A 24,363-nucleotide genomic window follows, 5' to 3' on the forward strand; every position below is an offset into this window, starting at 1 on the left:
ATCAGCGGGGGCGGGCGGCGGGAGGGCGGCCAATGGCGAGGGGCGGTGGTTTAAAGGGTATTTAAGGGAGGGCCGTTTGAATTCAAACAGCCTGAGCGGCCGCGGCCTGAGGTGAGCGGCTGCGGGGCCGCGGGAGCGGGCCCAGGGTCGGGCTCTCCCCGCTCGGGGGCTGCCTGGGAAGCCGCGGGGTTGAGGGTGAGGCGCTGCGGTGTGTGGGGGAGGGAGGCTGGGCCCCGGCGGGCAGGAGGTGGGAGAGGGCATGAGGTGAGGCTCCGCCGTGGAGCTGCCCGCCATCCGCCGTGTTTTTTCTGTAGGTGAGGCTGTAAGCAGGCCCTGCCTTCCTCAGGTGCCATGGACAAGAATACAAAAGAGAACCGTTCTGGGAACCCTGTTCGTGTCCCTAAGGTAACTCATAGGCGTATTCCTCTTGATCAGGCACTTTGAGGCTCTTGTGACCGTTACTATTAATTTTACTAAGTAACAGAGGGGGAGGAATGCTTGAAACAATGTTTTCTGCGCGCAGTATGCCATAGTAAACTTTGTCTTACAGTCTTTCTGTTGGAGAGCAATGCCCAAGGCTCACTACTTTTTTTTTATTGCTACTATTATTATGTGACTCTTGAACTGGGGAACCCTCAAAATAATCGAAGTGTAACATAGGATTCTTTAGCTAGAGAGTAAATGTAAGTAGGTAACTTACTTGAGATGTGGCTTCCAAAGGAAAGCACTGCGTTAACATTCGCATGCCCGTGCAGGGAGTACTCAAGATCTCTGTGACTGCAAGTCTTTGATACAGAAATGCAGATGCTCTTATTCTTTTAACTTAAAAACAAGCACGCCCTGCTAAAGATTAAAGACAGCAGAAGCAAAACCCCTTTTTAATAGGTTCTCTGTGATTTGAACAAAAAAAAAAATGTATCAGATGTCAACAATGTGAGATGCCAATCAATAGCGTTTGAACTTAATTCTAGGTAAAGTATGCTAGAACAATTAAGGATTTCTTAAATATAAAAGTAGACTGCCTTCACCTACTGAAAGTAAAAGGTTAAAAGCAGTTAACTGAACCTTACTAAGTAAACATTTTTGTTCTCCTGAACTCCTGTTGCAGTGCAAGGCATCTGAAAATGCACAGCACTCAAGGGAGTAGTGGCTTAAAACCATATGTCAGTTGCAAATATTTTCTATAGTAAAGGTCTGATGGCTTATGACCTCTTATTGGTATTCAGACTTGTGTGGAAAAGTTCTATAGCCAGCTATAAATAAGCATGCTGTTAACAAGTTGGCAGCTTTCTACAGGTAAACTTAATTCTTAAAACATAAGATCAGAATCCCCTAATATCTCATTTTAAACTGCTTAATGTTTTTTCCACCCCTGTACCTTCCTCAACAACCCACACCCAACTCTACTGTATGGGATCATAAAGGTTATAGTGCTATTCTATTACTAATGTACAATTGTTTCTTTCTGAAGACTGCAAATGCTGTTGTGGATGGCCCAAAACGTGTCCCTGTGTCTCAGCATTCTGCCCAGAGCCGGCTATTGAACAGTGGAGGTCAAGCACAACGTGTTCTCTGTCCTTCAAACTATGCCCAGCGAGTTCCTGTGCAATCGCAGAAGTCTGTATTGTCAAACCAAAAACTGTCTAACAACCAGACAACACAGCAGCCCCGACCCAAATTCCTGGTCCAGCCAATGGCTAGACCCCAGGTTCCAAGCAAGACCAATGAAAAACCTCAACAGGCTCCAGCACCTGGTAATTCTGAGGATGATGTACACATATTTATACATCTGTGACACTTGGGATATGTCCATGAAGCAGAGCGCAGTGAAGAAAATGTAAAACTCATGCTGATGATGTGGGGGACAGTCATGTACAGAAATAAGTGGTTGCACCCAGGAACAGAATAGCAGCATGTACTATAGCATAGATGTTACTGTACTATTCTTGTTGCCAGAATCAGGCATTTAGAGCCAATATAAGTCTTTCTCTCCTCTGGAAAGCTTACAGATGCTCATCAGGCAGCTGTGAATGAATAGAATTGGCACTCCTGCATTAGTTTCTCCAGTATGCATGCTAATCTGATACACAAAGATATTGTATGGGTGGGGGGAAGCTTCTTGATGTTTAATTTCAAGAAGACTTTTGGAATTACACTTTGATGCAATTCTAACTATGTTGCTTTGCCAATAGTAAACTACACTAGTTTAGTTCTAAATATTGAATATAGATGAATTGCTGTAGATACTGCACAGAGGCTATACCTGTTTCTCATGTGAGTTTGTGTTAATTGGTCTGTTTCATAAAGTTGTTCTACTTATCTATACACAGCAAAAAGTTCTGAGGCAGAAAGCAGCTCCAAACAGAAAAATGAAGAGCCTACGAAAAAGAAAAATGAAGAGAATAAAAAGTAAGTTGCATGCTGAAGTTGTTTTAGCTGACTGAGTCCTGTTGGGTTAGACTTGCCTTTAACTTCCAGAACTCTGTGCTGCAACTAAGCTTGCTGTGAAGCTGCTGGCTACTCCAGTCTTCGATTGCTGAAAACAGTGGCCAAATGCTTCATAGAGGAAATATTTCATAATGAAACCCTAGGAAAGTTTACTTGTTCCTGATAATCCTCAGGAACAAGAACTTACTGTAATCTGAAGAAAAGCTTTTGGCTAAATGAATAGCAGCTTTTCCCACGAGAGAATTCTGATAACCACTGCTCTAATCATAGCATGTACTCTTGGGAAAATATTTCTCCTTTATATGTGCAGGAGGCTGGAGTCTAACTACGTACAAAGTTAGGCTTGTATTAAGGCTAGTTTTAAAAACAATTCTGACAATGCAGAATACGTAAGTGTATTGAAATATGCCTGGCTTGGTACACGGTTCTGTTATTGCTGTAATGTGTGGCTGATCATAGTATTTCTGTGCATAAGCTTTATGAAGCCAGAGAGTAGCTTTCAGGCTCTTCTTTTCAGAGGTCTCAACACATCCAGTCCACTTGGTGGTGTTTCATTAAATCCCAAGATCTAGCTGAGATTACCAAGCATCTACTGAACAGGAACATTGTTTGTACATGCAGGTATCGTCTTTTGTAACTTAACTATCTCTCCTTTTGCAGAAGACAATGGTCTCTTGATGATTTTGAAATTGGTCGTCCTCTGGGGAAAGGAAAATTTGGAAATGTGTATCTAGCACGTGAAAAGCAGAGTAAATTTATTCTTGCACTGAAAGTACTATTTAAAACACAACTTGAAGAAGCTGGTGTAGAACATCAACTACGAAGAGAAGTTGAAATACAGTCTCATCTTAGGTAAAGATTAGTAAGCTATTTCTCTTTGCTTAGTTTGTGCTCAATTAAAAAAGAGCTTGTTCCTGATAACATGACAGTAAAAACAGCGATTTCTTTTTAAACACATGACAACTTGAAACTAAGATTCTTGCTATCTTGCATAAAGAAGCAAGTTTTCCCTCTGCTTAGTTTGCAATGAAGCAAGCAATACATGGCGATCAGGACTGTACTGTTTTGTGTGGCATTTATGTTAAATCATGTGTCCTGTACCTATAACTAAATATTGTACAAATACCTTGTTAAGAAAAATATATTTAAATCTTCTTGCAGGCATCCCAATATTCTCAGACTATATGGCTACTTCCATGATGTTACAAGAGTCTATCTTATTTTAGAGTATGCACCCCGTGGAGAAGTCTACAAAGAACTTCAGAAGCTTACCAAGTTTGATGAACAAAGAACTGCAACTGTAGGTCGTTCTAGCTGCTTGTACATCACTTGCACTTCTTATCTGAAGTACCTGAAGCATAAAGCTGTCCAGATGAAATTGTTAGTTGTGTGAAGCTGACTCATGAGATGCTTGTTTGTTTGTTTATGCACTTGTAATCTATTCAGGAATATGTTGAGAAGACAAATTACTGCACAGCATTACTTAAACTTTACGACATTCAGCGTTGCCCAATGCTACAAGCGCTTGGTCATTTCAGGCAGAGCCTGTGTTATCAGACTTCAAGGGTGTAAGGAATCATTGCTCAAATTCAAACCACTAATTATGCCTAGAATATACTATGCTCTAGCCAGTAAAGCTAGAATGCTGGTGTCTTCATGCTTGACAGATTTGTTTTCTTTCTATTTGCAGTACATCACAGAACTAGCAGATGCCCTATCATACTGCCACTCAAAGAATGTGATTCACAGGGACATCAAACCAGAAAACCTGCTGCTTGGCTCAAATGGAGAATTAAAAATTGCTGACTTTGGATGGTCTGTGCATGCTCCATCTTCTAGGTAAGAATGCAATACAGAAGTTATACAGTGAAATACTTAAATACTTATGTGGTGAAAATGAAAATGAAATTTCTTGTTAAACTTCTAGTTATGGAATGAAGGCAAACGTGAACTTCCTAAAATACTGGAGGAAAATATCATTTAAGAGCTGGGTTACTGCAGTGAGGGACTTAACAGTCAACTGGTGTGGCAAAGTGAGACAGTACTCCCTCTGCTTTTTGTGTAGTTCAAAACTTTTTGAACCAGAAACAAGAGGGTCAGGGGCAGTGTACTGGTGGAGGCTTGTAGTGGTCCCTGAGGTGATGGATGAGAACTTCCATCCAAATGCCACACACACAGAATATGCTTAGGGTATATTTAACTAATCTGCATGGCACCTGAAAAAGGAAGCCTGTCTGACCTGTGAGCTGGTGGGAGGGGAAAAAGAAGGGCAAGACTGACTGCAGTGATTCAAATGCTTTAAAGCAAAAGTAAAAAAAAAAAAAAAAAAAAAAAAAAACATAGAAACAAAAACCTCCTGCTGGAATGCCAGTGCTGCTGAGTCCATCTGGGGTAGACTGCACTGAGGTATAGATAACTGCTGGCGTTAGCATCTTGATTTAAGCTTTCTTAGAACAGATCTTAATTGCCATAAAGGGTAAATGATAAATTGTAACTTCTTTTTCAGGAGAACAACTCTGTGTGGGACACTTGACTACTTGCCTCCTGAAATGATTGAGGGAAGAACACATGATGAAAAGGTGGATATTTGGAGTTTGGGGGTTCTGTGTTATGAATTCCTTGTAGGGAAGCCACCTTTTGAAGCAGAAACATACCAGGAAACCTACAGAGCTATTTCCAGGGTATGTGCCACAACTTACTTGGACTAGTTGAATTTTGCTTTCAGTTCTTTTGTTAAAGCTTAACAAATAGTTGCCTTGAGGAAGGGCATATATAACTAGAACTGTAGTAAGACATGATGAGATGTGCACAAAACTAGGCTGCTAAAACTGTCCTCAGTCACTCCAGAATTACCTAAAGAGATTTAAGATACCTTGCTTGGCTTCTTGTTTCTGTCCTGTTTCTGCCTGCATCTGAATATCCACCTCTTCGTAAAGCAAGTAGTCTTTTCCGCCTTTAATTTTTCTGGCTTATAAAATTTAACGTTCAAGGTGTTGTTACACACACAACCTTGATTTTTTTCTCCTGGTCAGTACTCTAGAAAGGTTCCAGCAAACTAGTCTTGTATTTGAAATAAACGGAAAAGTACACTAGCTTAACATCTGCATGCAGCAAGAACCTTGTTTTCATCAGGGTTAGATGAAATTACTTAATCTTAACAGGGACAAAGTGCACATCCCCCAAGGCTGACAACTTTCCTTGCTATCTGTGCCTTGGAGGGCGGAGCCCTGTGGCTCTTTAATTTTGATTACTGCCAAACAACTTTGCATAATCTTTTGTTTCCTTTTACCAGGTGGAGTTCAAGTATCCCGTCTTTGTAACAGAAGGTGCAAAGGATTTAATTTCAAAGCTCCTGAAGCATAACCCATTCCATCGGATGCCCTTGAAGGATGTACTCGTTCATCCCTGGATTACAGCAAACTCTACAAAGTTGCCCAACAGCAGAAAGAGTGATGTTACTGCCCCACCCAGAACACAGTCTTAACAAGGATAATCTCATTGGATCAACAAGCGGAGTTCTGTACTGTGACTGCTGTAATACAATAAGAAAAGCAGGTCTTGGAATCCAGTGGCAATAAGGAACACAAGTCTTTAGGTTGGTTGTCATCTTGAACTCAAATTGCAGCGTAAATCTATTTGACTTTTAGCTGGAGGTTGTGGAATACTTAATATACTTGAAATATAACTACACGTGGGCCAGGTTTGTTAAGTATTATGCTGTTCAAGGCCTTTATGATGTGGTCTGTCATGGTTATAGATCATTGTTCCAATACCAAGAGGCAGTTGTGGTTCTGTCTTATTGAACAGTGCAATATCCCAGAGATGCCTGCCTATGAACTCATTGGGCTGCTAAGGGTATCATACCTGTGGTGTAATCTGAAACTGAGTCAGGTGAATGCATTTGTGTCCTAAATGATGTATGCATTTTGTCTCTAATTTTGTCTTAAATGTGAGCACTCAACTCTTAAAATAAAGACTTGTTATATATTGTTACCAGCATGGTACTCTTAGCGCTTCTGCTGCCTCCCTCTAAACCACTTGTATTTACTGTCATACTATAGTACAGCTTGGCTTCACATCCATGATTACAGAGCAAGGTTTTTTCTTGGTTGAAAAGTGAGCTGATATGTGCTTGCTCAAAGTGCTGATATTCTTGAAAGAGGTGTGGCTACTTACTATTCTTCAATCACAACACAGTATTAAAAGGTAGGAAATAAATGGCATAGCATTAAGAGGCTTTGTTCTAGTATCACTCATAAGACCCTCAATAACAAAGATCTTTGCCATTTTGAAAAGATAGAGATTTAAAAGAAACTGACTCAAATTGTGGTGAAACTTGTTTGAAACTTGTTTGTAGGCAAGGAAAGACTTTGAGAAACAAAACATGCAAACCAACTGTTCTCCAGTAAAACACTTCAAGCAAATGCTATGAGAAAGCAATTTATTGTATTTTTATTAACATAAGACCTTAAGGTCTCTTTCACTATTTTACAACCCACTTAAAAAATGATTCTTTACAAGCAAGGATTCTAGATTTTAAAATATATTCTCAAATTAATTTAAAATACGCTTTTCAGAGACATAAATTGTCAGTTTATACAACCCTATTTATCTTATTAATAGGTAAGCTGAAGTCTGGTCATGACTTAGTGAAGCACTGTTTCTTTACTGAAAGAAAAGCTCTAGTGGTGATGCATTTTTAATAACTTCTAGGTGCATTTGCTTTAAACAATTCCTGTTTTAGAGAAATACTTTTGGAAAAGAAGCCTGTATCCTACTTCTCTGTTAACTTTAGGACAAAACCCATTTTTTAAAAAAAAAATAATGATCAGATAAAGAACAAGGATCTCATCATTTGATTATTCTGGAATCCTTTTGTTACCCTTGGATAAGAGAACAGTGACCTGAACAGCTAGAGGACATGTAGAAAAGAACATGTTTCTTAGATTGGGGCAATAGAGCTCAAGTTAAATTTACTCTTAAGATACACTATCTGTTGACTTGAAACTTGGTATCTCCACACAGTCCAGAATGCAGTAGATCCTGGAAAGCTAGGGAAGTGTTGGCTGCATGTAACAACACAGTCAACCTTCACTTGCTGTGTAGATACTGCAGGTTTTTACTCACTAAACACCCAGCAATAAACTTTCATCTAAGTAACAATATAATATCTTGATTTATCAAGGGTAGAAGGCAGAGCTTTCTTGAGGGACAAGCTGCTATGAAACAAACTCTAATAAACTCTAATTATTGTTCAGATAGCAGCGAGGTAGTTAGCACCCTCTACAAGCTGTCAGCTTCAGCAGCTACACAGCAAAGCAGGCATAGAATGGGACAAATCCTGTCTTCTTAATTTTTTAAATAAGTTAGTCAAAATGGACCTGATTGCTGCTACTCCTACACACAGAACAGTGGAGCATTGGCTCTGTATCCTAACAAGCAGCTGGGCACAACAAGCTGTGTCAGAGGATTGAGCATATAGCTCCCAGGGAAGCAGGCCATACTGCAAGGCTGACTCTCAGTATATCCTGCCAAAGGTTAGTATTTTGAGAAGTGTTTGCCTACGTAACATGTCTTTATGTGTATGCTACACATTATAGATCAAGTCAGTGTACATGCTCACTGGCAGCCGCTTCGATTTTAAGACACTGGGCTAACAACACACCCTATCTGTGACAAAGCCATTGTCGAAGTTTTCAGGAGGTAGGCTCTAATAACAGCTTGCTTCCACAGGACAAAGGAAGGAGATGTCTCTTCCAATTTCCCTGTTCTCTGATGAACCAAAGGGTAGCAATAGTACAGAGGTGCAAGTACATATGTAGCTGCAATTTATCTTTCTAGAACATGACCTCTGCTTGTTCACTTGTGATCTCAAGAATCCTCAGAGCACCCAGCCAGTCTCTGGGCTGGACTTTCTGAATGGTAAAGGTGTCAGAGTGCAATTTAACACGTCTGAGCTGCATTAACAGCTTGCTGACAAAACAAAGAGAAATGACTTGCTCCTCCTTCTCTAGGGACTTACCACTATTCCTTCTTCACAATTCACTAACATGGCAAGAAATAAACAACTTCGGTGGCCAAGGTAGTTTTCTGCTATTTTAGTTCAGTCAGATTCCTGTACAAAGAGCTCTATGCCAGAGCCACTTTGGTACAAGTGACAAGCATAAAGACGGAGACAGACAATGTAAAAAGAACAGACCTAGAAGAGATCTAAAAGACTCTTGGATCTGTCTTCAGTCATCTCACAGAAGCATAGTCTTAAGTCTAAAACTCAGGTTTACCATGGAATGTTAAGCCTAGTTAATGTTAAATGTTGAACCTAGTTTTGAGATCCAGTCTTAGGTTAACTGAGTAGTATGTATTACACCTCTAATTGGTACATTCAACAGTCTGTCAGACAAAAGCATAAGAATTACTCTTGATAATCTCTGAATTGTAATGTCCGGACTTCAGTCGCAGATCTGAGATTCATCCACAGGAGCAGAAAGCAGCTGTGGTCTATTTTCAGAAAAAAAAAATAATAAAAAATGTCCCCAGTACAAAAGTTAGACCTCAGTACATGAAAAACGCATAGATACTTTGCATCTGACTTGGTCTTTGGAATATGTTCACACAGGAGGTAATTCTGGTTACACTGATTTTGCTAAACTCAGGATTTCTTAGTTTATAGCATTAAAAAAACAAAAACCAACAAAAACAAACCCCACCAACCTTAGGAAGGCCAGAAAAGCACATTTTCAAACAACAAAATCTTGAAACATGGAAGCAACACAAAGGAACTGTAGTTTCAGAGAAGTACATGAAGTACATTACCAATTCTAGCTAAAGCAATTATCACTGTGCAATAATTAAGCATATGGGTACTCACTAAAGTTAGCTTGGCATGGGTGTTGGATTGGAAGACTGGGATCATAACATACCTTTTATAACAAAATAAACTCCCACATACTGCCTTAGATCCCAATATATATTTGCTTACCAAAAGACCTATTCATATAGTAGGATATTGTTTATTCCACAGACTATTAGGAAAAGAACCTTATTTTATTTCCCAGTAATAAGTACACAGTAATAAACTACTGCTGCAGCTGTATTTTGATATGAAAAAAGTTATAGTCCAAAAAACTAGATTATAAAGACCCAGAACTGCGTGTTCGAAAGACTGCTCATTGTCAAGCATTTATATTACCACTTGCAGTGGAAGACAGATATTTTAACAGCTATTTCTGGAGGAAAAAAAAAAAAAAAAAAGAGGTGGCAAATGGAAAAAAGATAAGGAGAGCACTTTTCACTGCATTACATTTACCTGAAAGAACAAGTGAGAAATGCACGAGAAGGTCAGCATTAACATGAATCCAAATAAGTATTTTAAAGAAATGTATCCATCTGAAAAGCTACATGAATATTGAACATTAAAAAAAGAGTAAGAAACAATAAGAAGTTATCATGGATTTGGGGTAGGAGGTTTGAAGAAACCAATCTTCCGGCAGTATCGGACAATAAATGGCACAGAAACTATAGTAATGCTGATTCGTACTGGAGCAAACAATTTGTGAATAGCATATGCCAACACAAATGTGCTTGTACCAGCAGCCATTTTAGATTGCAGCGATGATTCACTGAAACCAAGTTTGAAGAGAACTGCAGTCATATCCACACCACTGTGGAAAAAGAAAATAAGACTTCTTAGCTTATTTTAAAACTGCACAATGAAGAATATAAATTAAGAGTATTGTTTACTCAGGGAATTTAACACGGCATACTTTCAACTCTGGAATTTGTTTAATTTTAAATGTTAAATAATAAAAAACAACAAATTCTTCCAGCAGTAACAGCAAAGGTCCCTATGAAGTCAAGTATCTTCTTAGCTATACAGCTGTACAGCTACAGCATGGAGAATATTCAGCACCATCCTCAGCATTTCCTACCTGTCTCTGTTATCTGGCATTTTCTTTTTTAACCTGATCCTCTGTTTTAGTGGCTGTTGCCTTCTGCAGTTTGAATGGAGTTCAGCACCCAGAAAAATAAATTTATCTCTAAGCTCCAGCACTTTCATATGGCTCTATCTCTACAGGCCATACTACTGTTTGAGAACAAAAGATATCTCTGCAGAACAAAATAAATTCTTCTTTAGTTACTCTGGCACAGTCTCTACTCTGTTGTTTTCATCAGCCCACCACAGACCATGAACTTACACAGAATGACCAAGCAAGTTTATATTCACTCATGCCTGACTGGAGACTAGATCAATTTATGGATCAATCAATACTCAAAATTCAGAAGATTCCTGTATATAGCTCAAACAAGCACAGAGCAAATCTCTTTCCAGAAATAAGCACAACGGTAGAATATTTTTCTTGTCTAATCCATTACCTAGAGGTTATACAGTCAAACCGTACCTTGACACAGCCAGGTAGAAGATTCCTAGAGATACTAATGAAATTCCAACATGGAATGAAACCCCTACAGCACCATATTCTTTGAAAACTTTTTTCAGCTGCTGGGATTTATTGAGTTTCTTGTTTTCACTGCTGAGATCTGTGGCTGCCTTTTCAGGGGATCCACTCACATCCTAAAGAGAAAACAAAATATTAATTAGCATTAAGCACAATATTATATTCTAGTCAGTTGAATAGATTTGAAAGAATGAAGCAATTGGCTTGAAGCAGTGCTGCTTGGAAGGCTTTGGGAAAGATAGTTACATGCTTTTGCTTTTTCATTTCAGGATAGCTGATGCCTGCAGGCAGAGTCCATATAAGTTCCCATTTTCCAACTATTCACATCAAACAGGTGCACTGAGCTTGGTGCAAGTCCTTACATAATGCAGGTTCCATCATTAAAAAGAAGTGTTATGGTCCCAGCCTTCCATCTGATCCAAACGGGTGCCACGGCACACTCATGCAGCTTTTGAGGGGTGAGACTGAGGTGCCAATGAGATTTTTGCTAATACCCAGCTCGGCTTTGTACAGTGAATTCTTGTAACACGGCTAGGCAACTGATGGCACTGGAAGCCTACACGATGCCACACTGATTCCAGCATGCTAACAACTTACTGATAGAAGAGGTCCAGCATTCAGGCTCCTACAAAGAACCCTCTGCAGGTCTGCTGACAAAAGGAAGAACCGGGGGAGCGCTACTGCTTTTGGTTCATTCTTGGACTTGGCAAGATTGTCAGCTAGGATTTATTCTGATTCTTGTATTTTTAAAGTTTTCAAACATAATGAGTACTGTTAACTTTTTTATTTTTATTCTTTTACTTTGGCTCATGAACCAAGACAGTATGTGAATAGAACTGAAACTTGACTAAGAAAGCAAAATGTCCAGAAAGAAAGGAAAAAAAAAAAACACAACAAAAACTACCAACAAAAAAACTAACTCACCCAACCCCTTTTTTTGCTTAAGCCAGATTTAATACTAGAAGGTAAATGAAGAAACAATGTTCAAATACTTGTTTTTAAAACAAGCTCATTAAGCAAAAGACAAGGTTCGCAGGTAGATAACCTAAGTATTTCCAGCCACATAACACTGTGGCTGTACTACACGGCTGCTACTTCACCACATACAGCAGTGTTTCTGAAGTCATTCTCAGTCTTCAGTTTTATTAGAGGGAAGGAGAAAAAATTCTGGTTTTAAGTTCCATTCCATAAAATTTAGATACCAAGTTACTGACTGGGACTACTTGAATTAACCAAGCAGAACGGTCTCAAAACACCTACTGCCAAAACCAGCACCACATGCTTAGCCAAACACACTCATTTTATTCAACAGTGCAATTTTCCTAAAAGCCAGGCATAGTTTGAATGGTATTTTAGCTTTTAATACAGGGATTTTGTCATCTAAAGAACGATGAGCACGATCTATTTAAGGAGCCGAATACGAGGACTGATTTCAGAGTAAAACATTTCATTTCAGGTGCCACGAAAACAGGAGCTGACTGCCCGCGGAGATAGGTGTGCCTCAGAGGATCCCCTGGGCCGGTGCCCCACAGACATGTTTGCAAAATGGTTCGTAAGCACCAAAACCCAGCTCCTTCTCCGTTCACCCGTGCTCTGAGGGCCGCATGCCGGGCAGTTTCGGGACGGTGTGGAAGCAGGATGCTTAATAAGCAAAGTGATCACTGCACTGCCCAGTACGGCCCCGTCCAGCTGGGCGAGGAAAGCAGCCCACCAGCCACACAACCCCACCACCGGTCCACTCCACCCCCACCACCCAAAACCCCACCTTCTGCCCCCAAAACAGCCCCCAGCCACCACACAACGCCTCCCGGCCGCGCGAGGCTGCCCCCGGCTCCCCGTGGTGCCACCTCCAGCAGCGAGCACAGCGCGGAGGGGCCGTCCCTACCGCCTACCTTGGCCGAGCTGCCGGCGGCGGCCCGCAGCGCTAGGAGAGGGGCCGGCGGGCTGAGGGGAGCCCGGCCCGGGGGGGGGCGGCAGCAGCAGCGGCGGCGGCGGGCGGCGGCGGCGAGGGGGGGCCCGCGGGGCGGCGGGCCCGCGCGCAGCAGCAGGCGGAACATGGCAGCGCCCGGTGCGTGCGGGCGGGCGCTCAAACCTGAGAAACGCCGCAGCCGGCGGCGGCGCGGGCGGGCGGGAGCCCGGAGCTGACAGCGGGGCGGGCGGTGGCGGGCGGCCTCCTTCTTAAAGGGGCAGCGCCCGCGCGGGGAGGGGAGGGAGGGGGGAGCGTGGGGGGGGTGCCCGCTGAGGTGGGCGAGGCCCTGAGGTGGGACGGGGCAGGGAGCGCCTGTGGGGGTTTTGATGTCCTGAGGGGTGTCGTGGCACCCCGGGGGACAGAGGAAGCCTTCTGACAGGCAGAGGTCACACGTGTGAAGCATTATTGGCATACCACAGCCCTAACGTGCAAAATAAGAATTAAAGGCACCGATAAAGTACAGCCCCTGTGGGACAAGTGGGGGAGGTGGCGGGGAGGTGGCCCTGGCAGGGGGCTCCCTGTGTCCCCATGAGATCCATTTTTAACTTTGATGGGAAAAATCCATCCATGCCGGACTGGGGCAGGCCCATGGCAATTCCTGGACACTTGTGGTGTGATTCCTGGACATTTGTCGTGTCATTCCTGGACATTTGTCGTGTCATTCCTGGGTATTTGCAGTGTCATTCCTGCACATTTGTGGCGTTTGTGGTGTTTCAGCCATTTAACCTTCCAGGAGGGCACAGGATGTACCCTGGGGTGCATCAGGTAACGCAATGGTAGCCGGTCAAGGGAAGGGATTGTCTTGTCATTGTCATACAGTCAGTGCTCTGTGCTGGTGCAGCCTCACCTCAAGCACTGTGTGCAGTTTTGGGCAACAATGCAAGAAAGAGGTAAAACTGTAAGAGAGAGTCCAAAGAAGGGTACGCAAGATAAAAAGGATCTAGAGGGGAAGATATTCAGGAGTGTCTGAAGTCACTTGGTTTGAACACTTGGCCTAGAGAAGTGGCGACTAAGGGGAGGCCTCATGGCGGCCTGCAGCTCCCTCACGACGGGAGCGGAGGGGCAGGTGCTGAGCTCTGCTCTCTGGGGACAGTGACAGGGCCTGAGGGAGTGGCATGGAGCTGGGACAGGGGAGGGTCAGGCTGGGTGTTTGGGACAGGTTCTGCACCCAGAGGGTGGTCGGGCACTGGGAGAGGCTCCCTAGTGCAGCAGTCACAGCACCAAGCCTGTCAGAGTTCAAGAAGCATTTGGACAACGCTCTCAGGTACACAGTCTGATTTTTGTGTGGTGCTGCGTGGAGGCAGGAGTTGGACTCGATGATCCTTGTGGGTCCCTTCCAACTTGGTGTATTCTATGATTCTATGATTCTATGCTAGTGAACGTGGCTTGATGCCTGCTTGTTGACCGCTACACTGCATGATACCAGGGCTTTCACAACCCCACTGACCGCAGTTTCCCCAAATGGTGGCTCCTTGCCATCACTGAAACGTCTCACTACTCGCGGAGGGTAAAAATTGTGTAACCATATTGCTGTGCAGACACAATGCATCAGCCTGCTAAGCTCTGGCAATAAAATACTCCTTTTTTCCCTAGTTATTCAGCATTTCCTCTTCAGGCCAGTTTTTTTTACAGTGGTGTAAGCACATAGGGCAGTACAATAGGGGAACTGTGTCAGATAAATAGGAGGTTCTCCCTCCGGAAGAGCTTGCAGTTTAGGAGCACAAGCTGAAACGGCACAGGACAGCACTGAATGGCACAATGCTGAAACAGCATGGTGCGTGGCTCTTGTTAAGTAGGATGCACCACAGAACAGATGGGTTTCGAGGAGTGTCTTGCAGGAAGAGAGGGAGAGAGCTTTGCATGCATTAAAATAGTCTGTTCAGGGCAAAACAAAGAGCACTGCCAGTTCTAGGGTTTTATGCTTTCTTTAGTTCTTGCTTCGTAAATCTAGTCTCTCTCTGAATGCTTTGCAGAGGAATAATTTCTCAGAACACAATTTCATGTATTTATTATGTTTTCTATTACTGTTCCAAAGCAGTTTGCTAATGGGCTTTCAGTGACTATACACTAGTACCACCTGAGCAGAAAGATGACATTAGCATGGCAGAGCTGTAATCATAGCACACGACAATTTGGGCAATTTTTTTTCCTGAATTATATCAAATCCTGTGAGTAATGTCACTCAGTATAGGAGATGCCAGTTAAGTTCCACTGACATGGACTACCGCTGGGCTCTTTGCTTAGTAGCTTTCAGTTCCTTACAAACCAGATCTAGGAACTTGGAATAATAGCTGCAAGTTTTGATGAAGAAAGTACTGAGAGCCATGTTTCTGCCTGAGATTTTCCGAAAAGAAATTTGTAAGCAGGTGCAACAAAATGCAGGTGTTATAGTCCAACGCATTTGGGATTGCCAGTGCAAGTGATGTAGAGGTGGTCTGTCCACATGCACTGCAGACTTCCCTCTGTCTGGCAGATGCTTCAGAGCCATTGCCTGGTAGATAACACAGAGCTACTCTCCTGTGGCATATGTTTTATGCTGCGGCTGGAAATCTAGAAATCCTGGGAAAGTGGAGAAAAGAGCAATAGGTCAGTTAATGAGGCATAAAAGCAGAAGAGCTGGCAGTTTTAAATGCTCTGTCTGGCTGTCTGCTGCCTCAAAAATCTCAGTGGGAGATTTTGCTTAGAAGCAGGAAGCAGCAATACCACAAACATCAAATGATAGATGCTCATTGAAAAGCAAGCAAACACCCTGGCTTAAGATGCTTGAATATAAACATAGTTTGCAAGCACAAAGGGAACTAAGAGATTGCCAAATAGACAGTATCTAAAATGTAAGCAGAAGATGCACTTCAATTTCAATGAGGCAAACTTTTTTCTGTAATGACCATTCTCATATAATTTGTCTCAGAATTGTTTGTCATGCTTTTATCAGAAAATTTGTAATGAAGTAACATAGAGATATCCTTTATCAAGATATCTATTATAGAGCCCTTACACTTTTCCTCCCATAATTTGACTTTTTGAATGAAAATTTTCTCCAGTCACTTTTACAGCTCTGTGGAAACAATGGCAGAATTGAAGTATTCTATGACATGCGATTTCTGTAACTGGAAATCCACCCTGAAAAAAAAAATCCACGTTGCAAATCCATTGGTCAGTCTATGGTATGCCAACAGCGCAAGCTAAGTAATGCCACTGATACTTGTGGGACCCTGCAATCAGCTTATTCAGGAGTTAAATTCATTTGTAAGGATAAATGTGATTAATAACTCAGGAACTGCTAACTTTTAATAATGTCTCAGTCAAACTACAATGATATTTTGGTGATGAGGAAACCTTAGAAGTCTTCTAAGTTTTATAAATTGTATGAGAGCAAATTTGTTGTATGTTTTTCAAATCTTTCCATTTCTTAATAATCTAGGGATAGTGAATGTGATAGCTCCTAAATATAATGCCTTCTAATGGGCATGTAGGAATTGGTTCCTGTGTGAGAGTGGGAGGCAATTGCTTATGCGTGATGGAAGCTGTATCATTTAGTATTATTATAAATGTAGTAATGCCATGTACCATAAATATAATGAGACAAGTTGGGATCAGATCACGAACCTCATTCAGAAAAGAAGCTGAAGTAATTTTTTTTATATTATAGTAAATTAAGGGCATGGCATGTGAAGTAGAGTTTTAAGAGGCTCAGTTCTTTAATACATTGGCTTTTCCACATCATGTTCCAAGGTTGCTTAAATTATGAAAATGAGGTGATGTGGGTAGTTGATAAAATGAACCCACAATTAAATTATATAAGTAAAACTTTTACTGTTTCATTAAAATAAAAATTTTGATCTGTGAAAAATATAACACAGTTCCTGTATACTATTTGATGAATCCAAATACAGTTTATAAACATATTTAGTAGGAAATTTCTTGTTTCATGAACACCTCAGTACATAGAGTTGGCTCTCAGGGACAGGCCATCTTCTTTCTAAAGTAAAACCAGTGGAAAATCATTAAACTTGCTATCCTTTATTCAAATGGGAGAACACTGACCTGCTAGGGTAGCTAAAGCCAAAGGAAGCCAGTCCAGGTATATTCATCTGTGAGACAGGAATTTGGGGTGAGAAAATCTCCAACCAGGAAAGCAAAGAAAAACCAATTCATCTGCAAATCCTTGAAGAATGTGGCTGTAAGGTTCTGTTTCATTTCAGTTCCCAGGAAAAATGTGGGACCCTGCACTGCAGAACATTGATTAACCAAGCAAAGGGAACTGTGACTTCAACCCAAATCCCTCTAAAAGCTAATCTGACCAAGTGATGTTTTTTTGTGGAAACCTTTGCGCAAATATGAATTTCATGTACAAGGCAGATCTTGCTCCTTGCCCGCTGACCCCCTTGTCTTGAGAAAAAGGGACATACAGTAAGACGAAAATAGAAGTAAAAACATCCAAGTTGCTCGCATTTATGTGACATGCTGCTGATTTCATGTGCCCATCCGCAGCATGCATGTGGGTGAGCAGATACTGTCATTGTGGAGGAGCAGATCCCCCTCTTTCTCATGGAGGAAGCATAGTTTTTTCGGGACCTTTGTGCCTTAGTTGATGCAACAGGTCAGTGGCATTAATTCTCTCCACAAGAGTCCTCTCCAGTAAGGTTCTGATGAGATACTTTCTCATTTGGATGGTGTGATGTGCAGTCATTTGGATGTGTGTGATTGAAAATCACATTCAATGTCTCCTGCTGGGTGAGGGATTGATAGCCCCAGCAAAGCAGGAAGATTGTAAAAAACAATCTTCCTGCTTCCTGCTGTGAAAAACACAGAACAGATAAACTACAGGGAATTGCAGCACAGGCAGCCTCCTTGGCACCCACTGATGGGTTTCACCCTGAGGAGGAAGGTAACTCGGTCTTCTTGTCCAAACAGCTCTTGGCCTTTTGGCCCTGTCTCTATGTAATAATGCTGCCATTAAAGACACACACAACTTGCTTCAGAGAAGTCAGAGAAGTGGGTTAGACTTGATGCAGCAATAATTACTGTACCCACTGCTAGTTGCTTGAGATGTGTTTTTACATATCCATTCACCATTGGGAAAACAGACTTTTTCATTTAAGTCTTTTTTTTTTTTTTTTTAATTTAATTTTTGTACTTGGCAAAGTTTCTATTCCTGAAGAATTTGCAGTTTGTGGAGAAGTTATCATCTTCCCACCCTTAGACTGATGTTTACATTGCAGTGAAGCGCAAACTGTTCAGGAACCTGGGGTCTGGCATTGGGAAAATATTTTCGCTGGCTACTTAATTTATCATTCAGTGACAATTCCACTTCTTTTATTTATGAATATAACACAGAGAGGGATGCAAAATGGTGCTATTTATTGATGAATTTCTTTGAATGTCTACTTGTATTATAATGGGTTAAGTGGTATTTTGTGATGTCAAACTGTATGGTGATGGATTTGGAAGCTGAATGTCTGAACTGCTTTGCTGTCTGTGTCAGACCTCCTCAAAGCTGTTTTGCAGCTCTTCTCTCTGATTCCCGTGGACGCTCAAATTTGCACTATTTCCTGTAGATTTACTTTTGGATTTGACTCACAAATGAACTGATCATAATTTAGCTACATAAGAATTTAGGAAAAAATAGGCAAGAGATGTGTTTTCTGTTTGTTTTACTAAATGTTCAGCAATTTCAACTTGTTTTCACAAACACAAAAGCCAGTTGTCCTCTTTCCCTTCAGGCTTAAAAGCTCTGTAAATAGTTGATAACATTCTGTTGTTGCAGCCCATGATTTAGATTTTCAAGTGCAGATTTCCTGCCCTTTGCTCCTCACCAGTATTGCTATAAAGCAAATTGTCAGCTTATTTAGACAAAACAAGTAACAGTCAAGGCCAGATACCCTTTTTTCCACCTCTCGCTTTGTAATACCATAATGAGATTCTGGCCAAACAACTCAGCGCAATGCAATATTCAATCTGCAGCATACTCAGGAAAGGCTGATATGAATTACTGAACACAGTCATTAGCCCTTATTTGTATGAGGTTATTGGAAATTCTTCCCCCATCTTTCAGCTGGTTATATATTGCTGCTCTAGGACACAGCCTTTCAAAGTGAGTGACACCCAAAATTGTAACTACTTTTAATGACAAAACCTTAAAGAAAAATGGTATTACTTGCATTGATACAAGCATTTAGTAGACGTGAGGAGTTCATAATACATGCTAAAGAGCATTAAAGGTTACAAACCACAGTTGTTAACATCCTCCTGATCTGCTGGTCTTTCTAGCATCCCTAAAAATGAGGAACATTCTTTTAAAGCCTCTAATCCATCACTTACGAAAGATTTATGTCATATTTTCAGGTGCTGTTTTGTAAAGAGACCACTATAAAAGAGTCATTCTGTATAGGGCTGTCAGCTTTGAGACCCTACAAAATAAGGAGCCTGTTCTCGGGCTCTGGGCATGTGATCACCCTGTGACTTGTCGTGTTCTTCCTGTGACACTAGAAGACACAGCTGGCACAAGTACCCATCTATCATGAGTCAACAAGTGTGAACGCAGACATTCTGCCAATATGAGTGAAGTCTTTTAACGTGTCTGGCAGCTGTTGCTTGAGAGCAGGCATTGTAAGAACTTGTTTGGGACCAGAGTCTGATGCAGAAAGACTTTCTTTGGCAAATTATCTGCAACAGCAATGAGGCAGAATGATTCACTGGTAGATACTTTTCCCTGCCCAGCACATGCTTTACAAAGTTTTGTCAATGGATGGCACTGCTGGCTTTTCACAGCTGGGCTCGTTTGGGGAACTGGCTTCTGCAATGCATTTATGATTCATTGTTCAGTTTAAACCATGAAAAGTTGCTGTCGCCAAGTGGTTATTTCAGTAAGAGTTATGCAGCTAACTCCCCTGGATTGAAGACGGGGCAGATGTGGGCCATTGAGGAGCTCTGTTAGAGAGATGTAGCTGAGTCTCCAGCCAGTTGTCGTGCATCACTCCCTAGTTCTCATTAGGAAAAGGCTGGCTGTGCCTCTTTCTGTGTCGGTACAGAAAAGAGAGAGAGTTTTTCTTTTTCACTGTGAAGGCCTATGGCACATTTTACTGATAGGAGCTCAACCTGCTTGGGCTCCAAGATAATCAGAAGTCATGTAGCTGTTTTGTATTGTGCTGAGCTAATGAGCTCTGCTGAGAAAAAAGCTGTATTATTTCAGGCCTGATGCCATGCTAATGTGGTTACGTGGCTTCTACTAAAACTTGGAGCAGCTGCCAAATGTGAGCATATCTGCTGGGAATATGGACAGATACCAGCTCAATTGCTGCAGGTTTTCTGCTGCTGCACAAGGCTCTTTCCATGTCCTTCAGATGTGCATCCAGTTGCTAAAATGCACTTTTAATAACCACAGTGTAAAATCTGCTACAGGAGCAAGTCTGGAGGAAGGAGGGCTCAGAAGGTAGCCTCAGAGCTAGGAAAAGGAGGAGGAAAGCCATTTTGCTGTATTATTTCCCAGTTTCTTCATTATTGTTATCCTCTGGGATAGTACATGATGATCCACTTATTATTCATGGATTTAACAAATTATCTGTTTATTCTGGGCTACTTCTCACTTGATTGAACTAAGGGAAGGTATTCTCAATTACACTGTCATAAACCCAGAGTTAGGGTCTAAAATGGGAGAGAACAAAGGAGGAATCGGAAAGGAGAGCTGACAGAATTGAAAACAGTAAGAATCTTTGATTTTGTACAAAGTTTACTAAGCATCCAAAGAAAAGAAGAAACAGAAAAAAAAAAGATAAACTTGGGGTCAGAAGAAAAGCTGTCTGTGAAACAGATCTTGTTTCAGCAGCCTGGATGAGCTTTGAAAAATAAGCTGATTCCTAAAGCTCCTAAAGAAACTCAACCTGATAATACTCTTTGGCTGTATGCAGTTAAATGAAGTTAATAGTGATGCAATTGTATAAAACTGGTGTAAATCAGAGATCTATGCCTTAACTACCAGTCTGCCATAACAGCAGGTTCAGTCCTATGGAAGCCCCAGATGTTTCCATGGCACATCACCTCCCACATACTGACTGCTCACTTGCCTTCTGGAAATACATTTAAGATAATTAAGAAAAATAATAAATTAGTAGACCATTTTGTTTCTAATTGGGTTCAGAATTTCTGAACCCTTGATAATCTGAGGGTTTTGCTAACGATCAGAAACGATTGGCATCCCACAGGGCTACCTGCTTTGTTCTTGGTTGTTTGTGAAGTGTCTGATTTTTAATGGATGTGCACCACAGATAACCCAAAGAGGATGATTTAGGGGAAGATGCCCTGCTGCCAAAGTAGAACTGAATTTTGCTGACCTGAAGATAAGATATTTTGGTCTCATCTTTGGGGCTACAAAATCTAATTTTGCCTATGTAATTGAGAAACCTTCAGCTGCCTCTGACAGGACTGCAGGCAGAGGAATGATGCTGGAGAACAAGGTCTAACAGGACACTTTGTCTGCTATAAACTTCACTAGGTTAAGCAGTTCTGTTTTGTACTGACTCGTGAAGTAAATAAACATCAGCGTTTATCAATTGCGGATCATGGTCCACGTGAATTTGGCTTTTTCATACAGCCCTTTGAGTCTGGAGTTGTTGCTGGATAATGCTTGAACCCACAAGCATTAGGCATGTGGTTGTAAGCACGGTTTCCATGGGAATTGCATTAGAAGCTATTTAAAGAATGGAAGGGAAATAAACATATCTTTTGGATTTTTTTTGATAATGCCAAAATAACTGATGCTAAAAGCTAGTGTGAAGCAGTTCACACACTGCCAAAATGATACACAAAGATGTTTAATTCTGCTTTTGTTAGGCATGAAGTACTTGTGACAGAAAACCACTGTGCAGACAGAAGTTGTACGAGCATTTGTAATTCTGCTCTCTATGCACTCTCTGTGCCCATGAACTGTACTGATGAGCACTGCAGCCTTTCCTCGCTAGTATTTAATATTAGGATTTAATCCTCAATGAACAGAAAAAGCTTGGGCTTAGATCAGAGGGAGCAGAAGCAAATTCATCCTGAAATACTGCCCCTTCTCCTCCTAATTGTTTTGAAATGAATATGGTAGTGGATATTATCGTTTTACTGAAAAACAACAGTTCATTCAAAGGACAGAATTTATTCTATTTGGTTTGTTTGGTCTTTTACCTTCATGTTTAAATTAAAGTAGTTTTAAATATCTAATAGCATTAACATTATTGTCTTTTTCTTCAGTTATTAACTGAAAAATTGAACAAGTTCTTTTTGCAAAATATGTATAGAAGTCAAAGGGGGGGAGTTTAAAAAAAATACTATCATCAACTTCCTTCTCTTCCCTTCAAAAACAAGGCTCCTGTTCTTGTCACTGGAGTAGGATGTAAAGGAACAACATTTTGTCACATCCGGAAGGGAAAACAAGAGCAGTTTACAGTGCTCTGTTCTCTTAATACTGTCCACCAAATCCAAAAGCCTTTTAGAAAATTAATCAGAGTTTATAATTTGCTGTTAGAAGTCTGATTGTTTTTGTGACATCTAGGTTGCCTTATTATCTGTCTTGGATTTGTAGCATGTTGATGGACTCCTCTTTGTTTTTATTTTATAGAAGATGGAAGGACGTTAGGTATCAGCCTTGCAAACTATGTAGGGAAATGGCTCGGCTGTGACAAGTGCTGTTTATTTGACTTGCTTTGCGCTGCTCTGTTGTCTTTCTTTAAAAGCAGAGTGTTTCAGTTAGCTGGGACTTTCTAGGCTAACCCAGTTAAGTGTGCTCGGGGGAAAGATGCTTCCACAGCACAGTGGTGCAGGCAGAAGAAGGGCTCAAGCTACTGCAGGGAACTGGGACACAAGCAATGGATCTGCACAATCCTGAGAGAGCTGAGTGACGGGTGCTGAGGCCCCCCTGTTCAGAAAGAGAGTTAGAAAGGGAAGCCTTCATCCTGCAGCAAGAATGGCAGTGCCAAAGGAGTTTCTCTTTCTTTTCTTTATAGTAATATTGCAAAATATGTGCAGATCCTTGAAAAGCAAGTTGCTTTGCCTGCACTGCAGGCCTGGATGTTGAGTTTAGTAAACGGCAGAACAGGAATCAGGGTCCACAGCATTTGGCCTGAAATAAAGCTTCCTGAGCTCCTTTTCATAAGAAAAATACAATCACTTTAATTTTCAATTCAGATCAAACTGCTACTTTTATTTTCCATTTCATCTGGCAGCTGAACTAAATGCAGGCTTGCACAGCCCCGCTCCACGCTTCTTGGCGGTTACCTCCTGGAGGACGGATGTTTCCCAGGTACCTGTTAGAAATGGAGAGCTACCTGAGGTACAGCCTGGGAAGAGGGGTGGTCTCCAGAGCGACCCTGTCAGCCCCTCCATCTGGTCACTGGGTCTGAGGCCAGGAGAGAAGGTGACACTACCTGCCCCGCAGTCATTTGGGGAACATAAGAACAGAAACGGTCTTTGGGCTCTACAGGATGGCCATGAATTTCTGATCTTGTCTCAGAAGGAGGTATTCTAAGACAAGGTTCTGGCCAATAGTCCTGTTCTTTGCCATGTGAACCTCTCAGATTATTTCCTTATTTTTTGTTATCAGAATAAAGTCAGGAAGTTAGGAGGAAAACCAAAGATAAACCCTTTGGTCTTTTTTTGCAGCTCTGAGGAGATGGCATATCCTCAGAGTAATAAATCAGGGCATTCAGCACTCACAAATGCCCTAGGATAATAAACCAGCTTGCAAAGCGATAACGAACAAAACCAGCCTGTGCAGTGCCTCTGAGTAACTCCGCGTTTACAGCACGTAACCCTGAGGTGCAAGGCAGAGAAAGAAGGGGATGGGAACAGGGGGCAGAATTGATTCAAGAACCAGAATCTCATTACCGGCTGCCAGGGAAGAGTGGTTAACAGCGAATATAAATGACGAATTCAGCAAGATCTGCAAAATGCTTTGTCAGTGTCATTTTGAATCAGGTCGCTGTTGCTCAGTGCTGGAATACCATCATCAGTGCTGAATATGATGAACCTAATAGCAACTAGGAATGTTAATTAAGAACTGGGTCAGCTGTCTTTTACGATTAGTGACAGTGTTACCCTGCTGTGATACCTAAATAGACTTTCTCACACATCATTGTCACACGTTAATTTTTCAGAGTGTATGGACACCAGATCAATAATTTATCTAATACATTTTCTGAGCCACCTATAAGCAACTTTACACATGTGAGATTGGAAAGAAGTAGTCTTGACTTTATGCTAACCATTCTCTTAGAGCAATTTCCCTTGGAATAGGATCTTCACACTAGGTGCCAGAGGATGCATTTCCAGGACAGGCTCTGCAGAGGTGCAGCTTTGGCTGTGCCTGGCTTCCACGCTTCCAGCCCCGCAGGCAGCATCTCCTGCGTGCTCGTTTGAACAGCTCTGAACAGACCACCACCATCTGGAATGGTGGAACTGCAACAGGGAAAATTCACTCATTTCAGAAACTTTCCCGTTTAGTGTGGAGCAGAT

General features: G+C 41.6%; 2 protein-coding genes across 3 annotated transcripts; one reads left to right on the forward strand and one right to left on the reverse strand.

Annotated features, from left to right (window-relative positions):
• The first annotated feature begins 78 nt into the window (after nt 1-78).
• On the forward strand, nt 79-6,441 carry AURKA (aurora kinase A). 2 transcript variants are annotated; one of them, XM_035548501.2, is made up of 9 exons: nt 79-111; nt 315-405; nt 1,472-1,754; nt 2,331-2,409; nt 3,109-3,300; nt 3,610-3,748; nt 4,139-4,287; nt 4,955-5,129; nt 5,741-6,441. In XM_035548501.2, the coding sequence occupies exons 2-9, from the start codon at nt 352-354 to the stop codon at nt 5,930-5,932; spliced, it is 1,263 nt and encodes a 420-aa protein (XP_035404394.1). In that variant the 5' UTR covers nt 79-111; nt 315-351; the 3' UTR covers nt 5,933-6,441. The 2 variants fall into 2 exon arrangements, with proteins under 2 accessions (XP_035404394.1, XP_035404396.1); XM_035548503.2 differs by having other exon boundaries at nt 98-195.
• A 2,632-nt stretch (nt 6,442-9,073) lies between these two features.
• On the reverse strand, nt 9,074-13,011 carry FAM210B (family with sequence similarity 210 member B). Its single transcript, XM_035548505.2, has 3 exons — nt 12,797-13,011; nt 10,848-11,020; nt 9,074-10,109 (listed from the first exon to the last, which is right to left on the reverse strand). Exons 1-3 carry the CDS (start codon nt 12,959-12,961, stop codon nt 9,893-9,895), a joined length of 555 nt encoding a protein of 184 aa, XP_035404398.1. The 5' UTR covers nt 12,962-13,011; the 3' UTR covers nt 9,074-9,892.
• Between the last annotated feature and the right edge of the window lie 11,352 nt (nt 13,012-24,363).

This window comes from Cygnus atratus, chromosome 16 (assembly GCF_013377495.2).
Source record: "Cygnus atratus isolate AKBS03 ecotype Queensland, Australia chromosome 16, CAtr_DNAZoo_HiC_assembly, whole genome shotgun sequence".
Taxonomy (NCBI): domain Eukaryota; kingdom Metazoa; phylum Chordata; class Aves; order Anseriformes; family Anatidae; genus Cygnus; species Cygnus atratus.

Bases quoted from the DNA above. Each gene is read 5' to 3' on its own strand.
- FAM210B (XM_035548505.2), bottom strand. From the start codon at position 12,961: ATGTTCCGCCTGCTGCTGCGCGCGGGCCCGCCGCCCCGCGGGCCCCCC. The intron at 11,021-12,796 runs GTAGGCGGTAGG...TTTTCTCTTTAG, and splicing joins CCGCCGGCAGCTCGGCCAAG to GATGTGAGTGGATCCCCTGA. The intron at 10,110-10,847 runs GTACGGTTTGAC...CTTTTTCCACAG, and splicing joins TTCTACCTGGCTGTGTCAAG to TGGTGTGGATATGACTGCAG.
- AURKA (XM_035548501.2), top strand. From the start codon at position 352: ATGGACAAGAATACAAAAGAGAACCGTTCTGGGAACCCTGTTCGTGTC. The intron at 1,755-2,330 runs GTAATTCTGAGG...ATCTATACACAG, and splicing joins TCAACAGGCTCCAGCACCTG to CAAAAAGTTCTGAGGCAGAA. The intron at 2,410-3,108 runs GTAAGTTGCATG...CTCCTTTTGCAG, and splicing joins AAAAATGAAGAGAATAAAAA to AAGACAATGGTCTCTTGATG.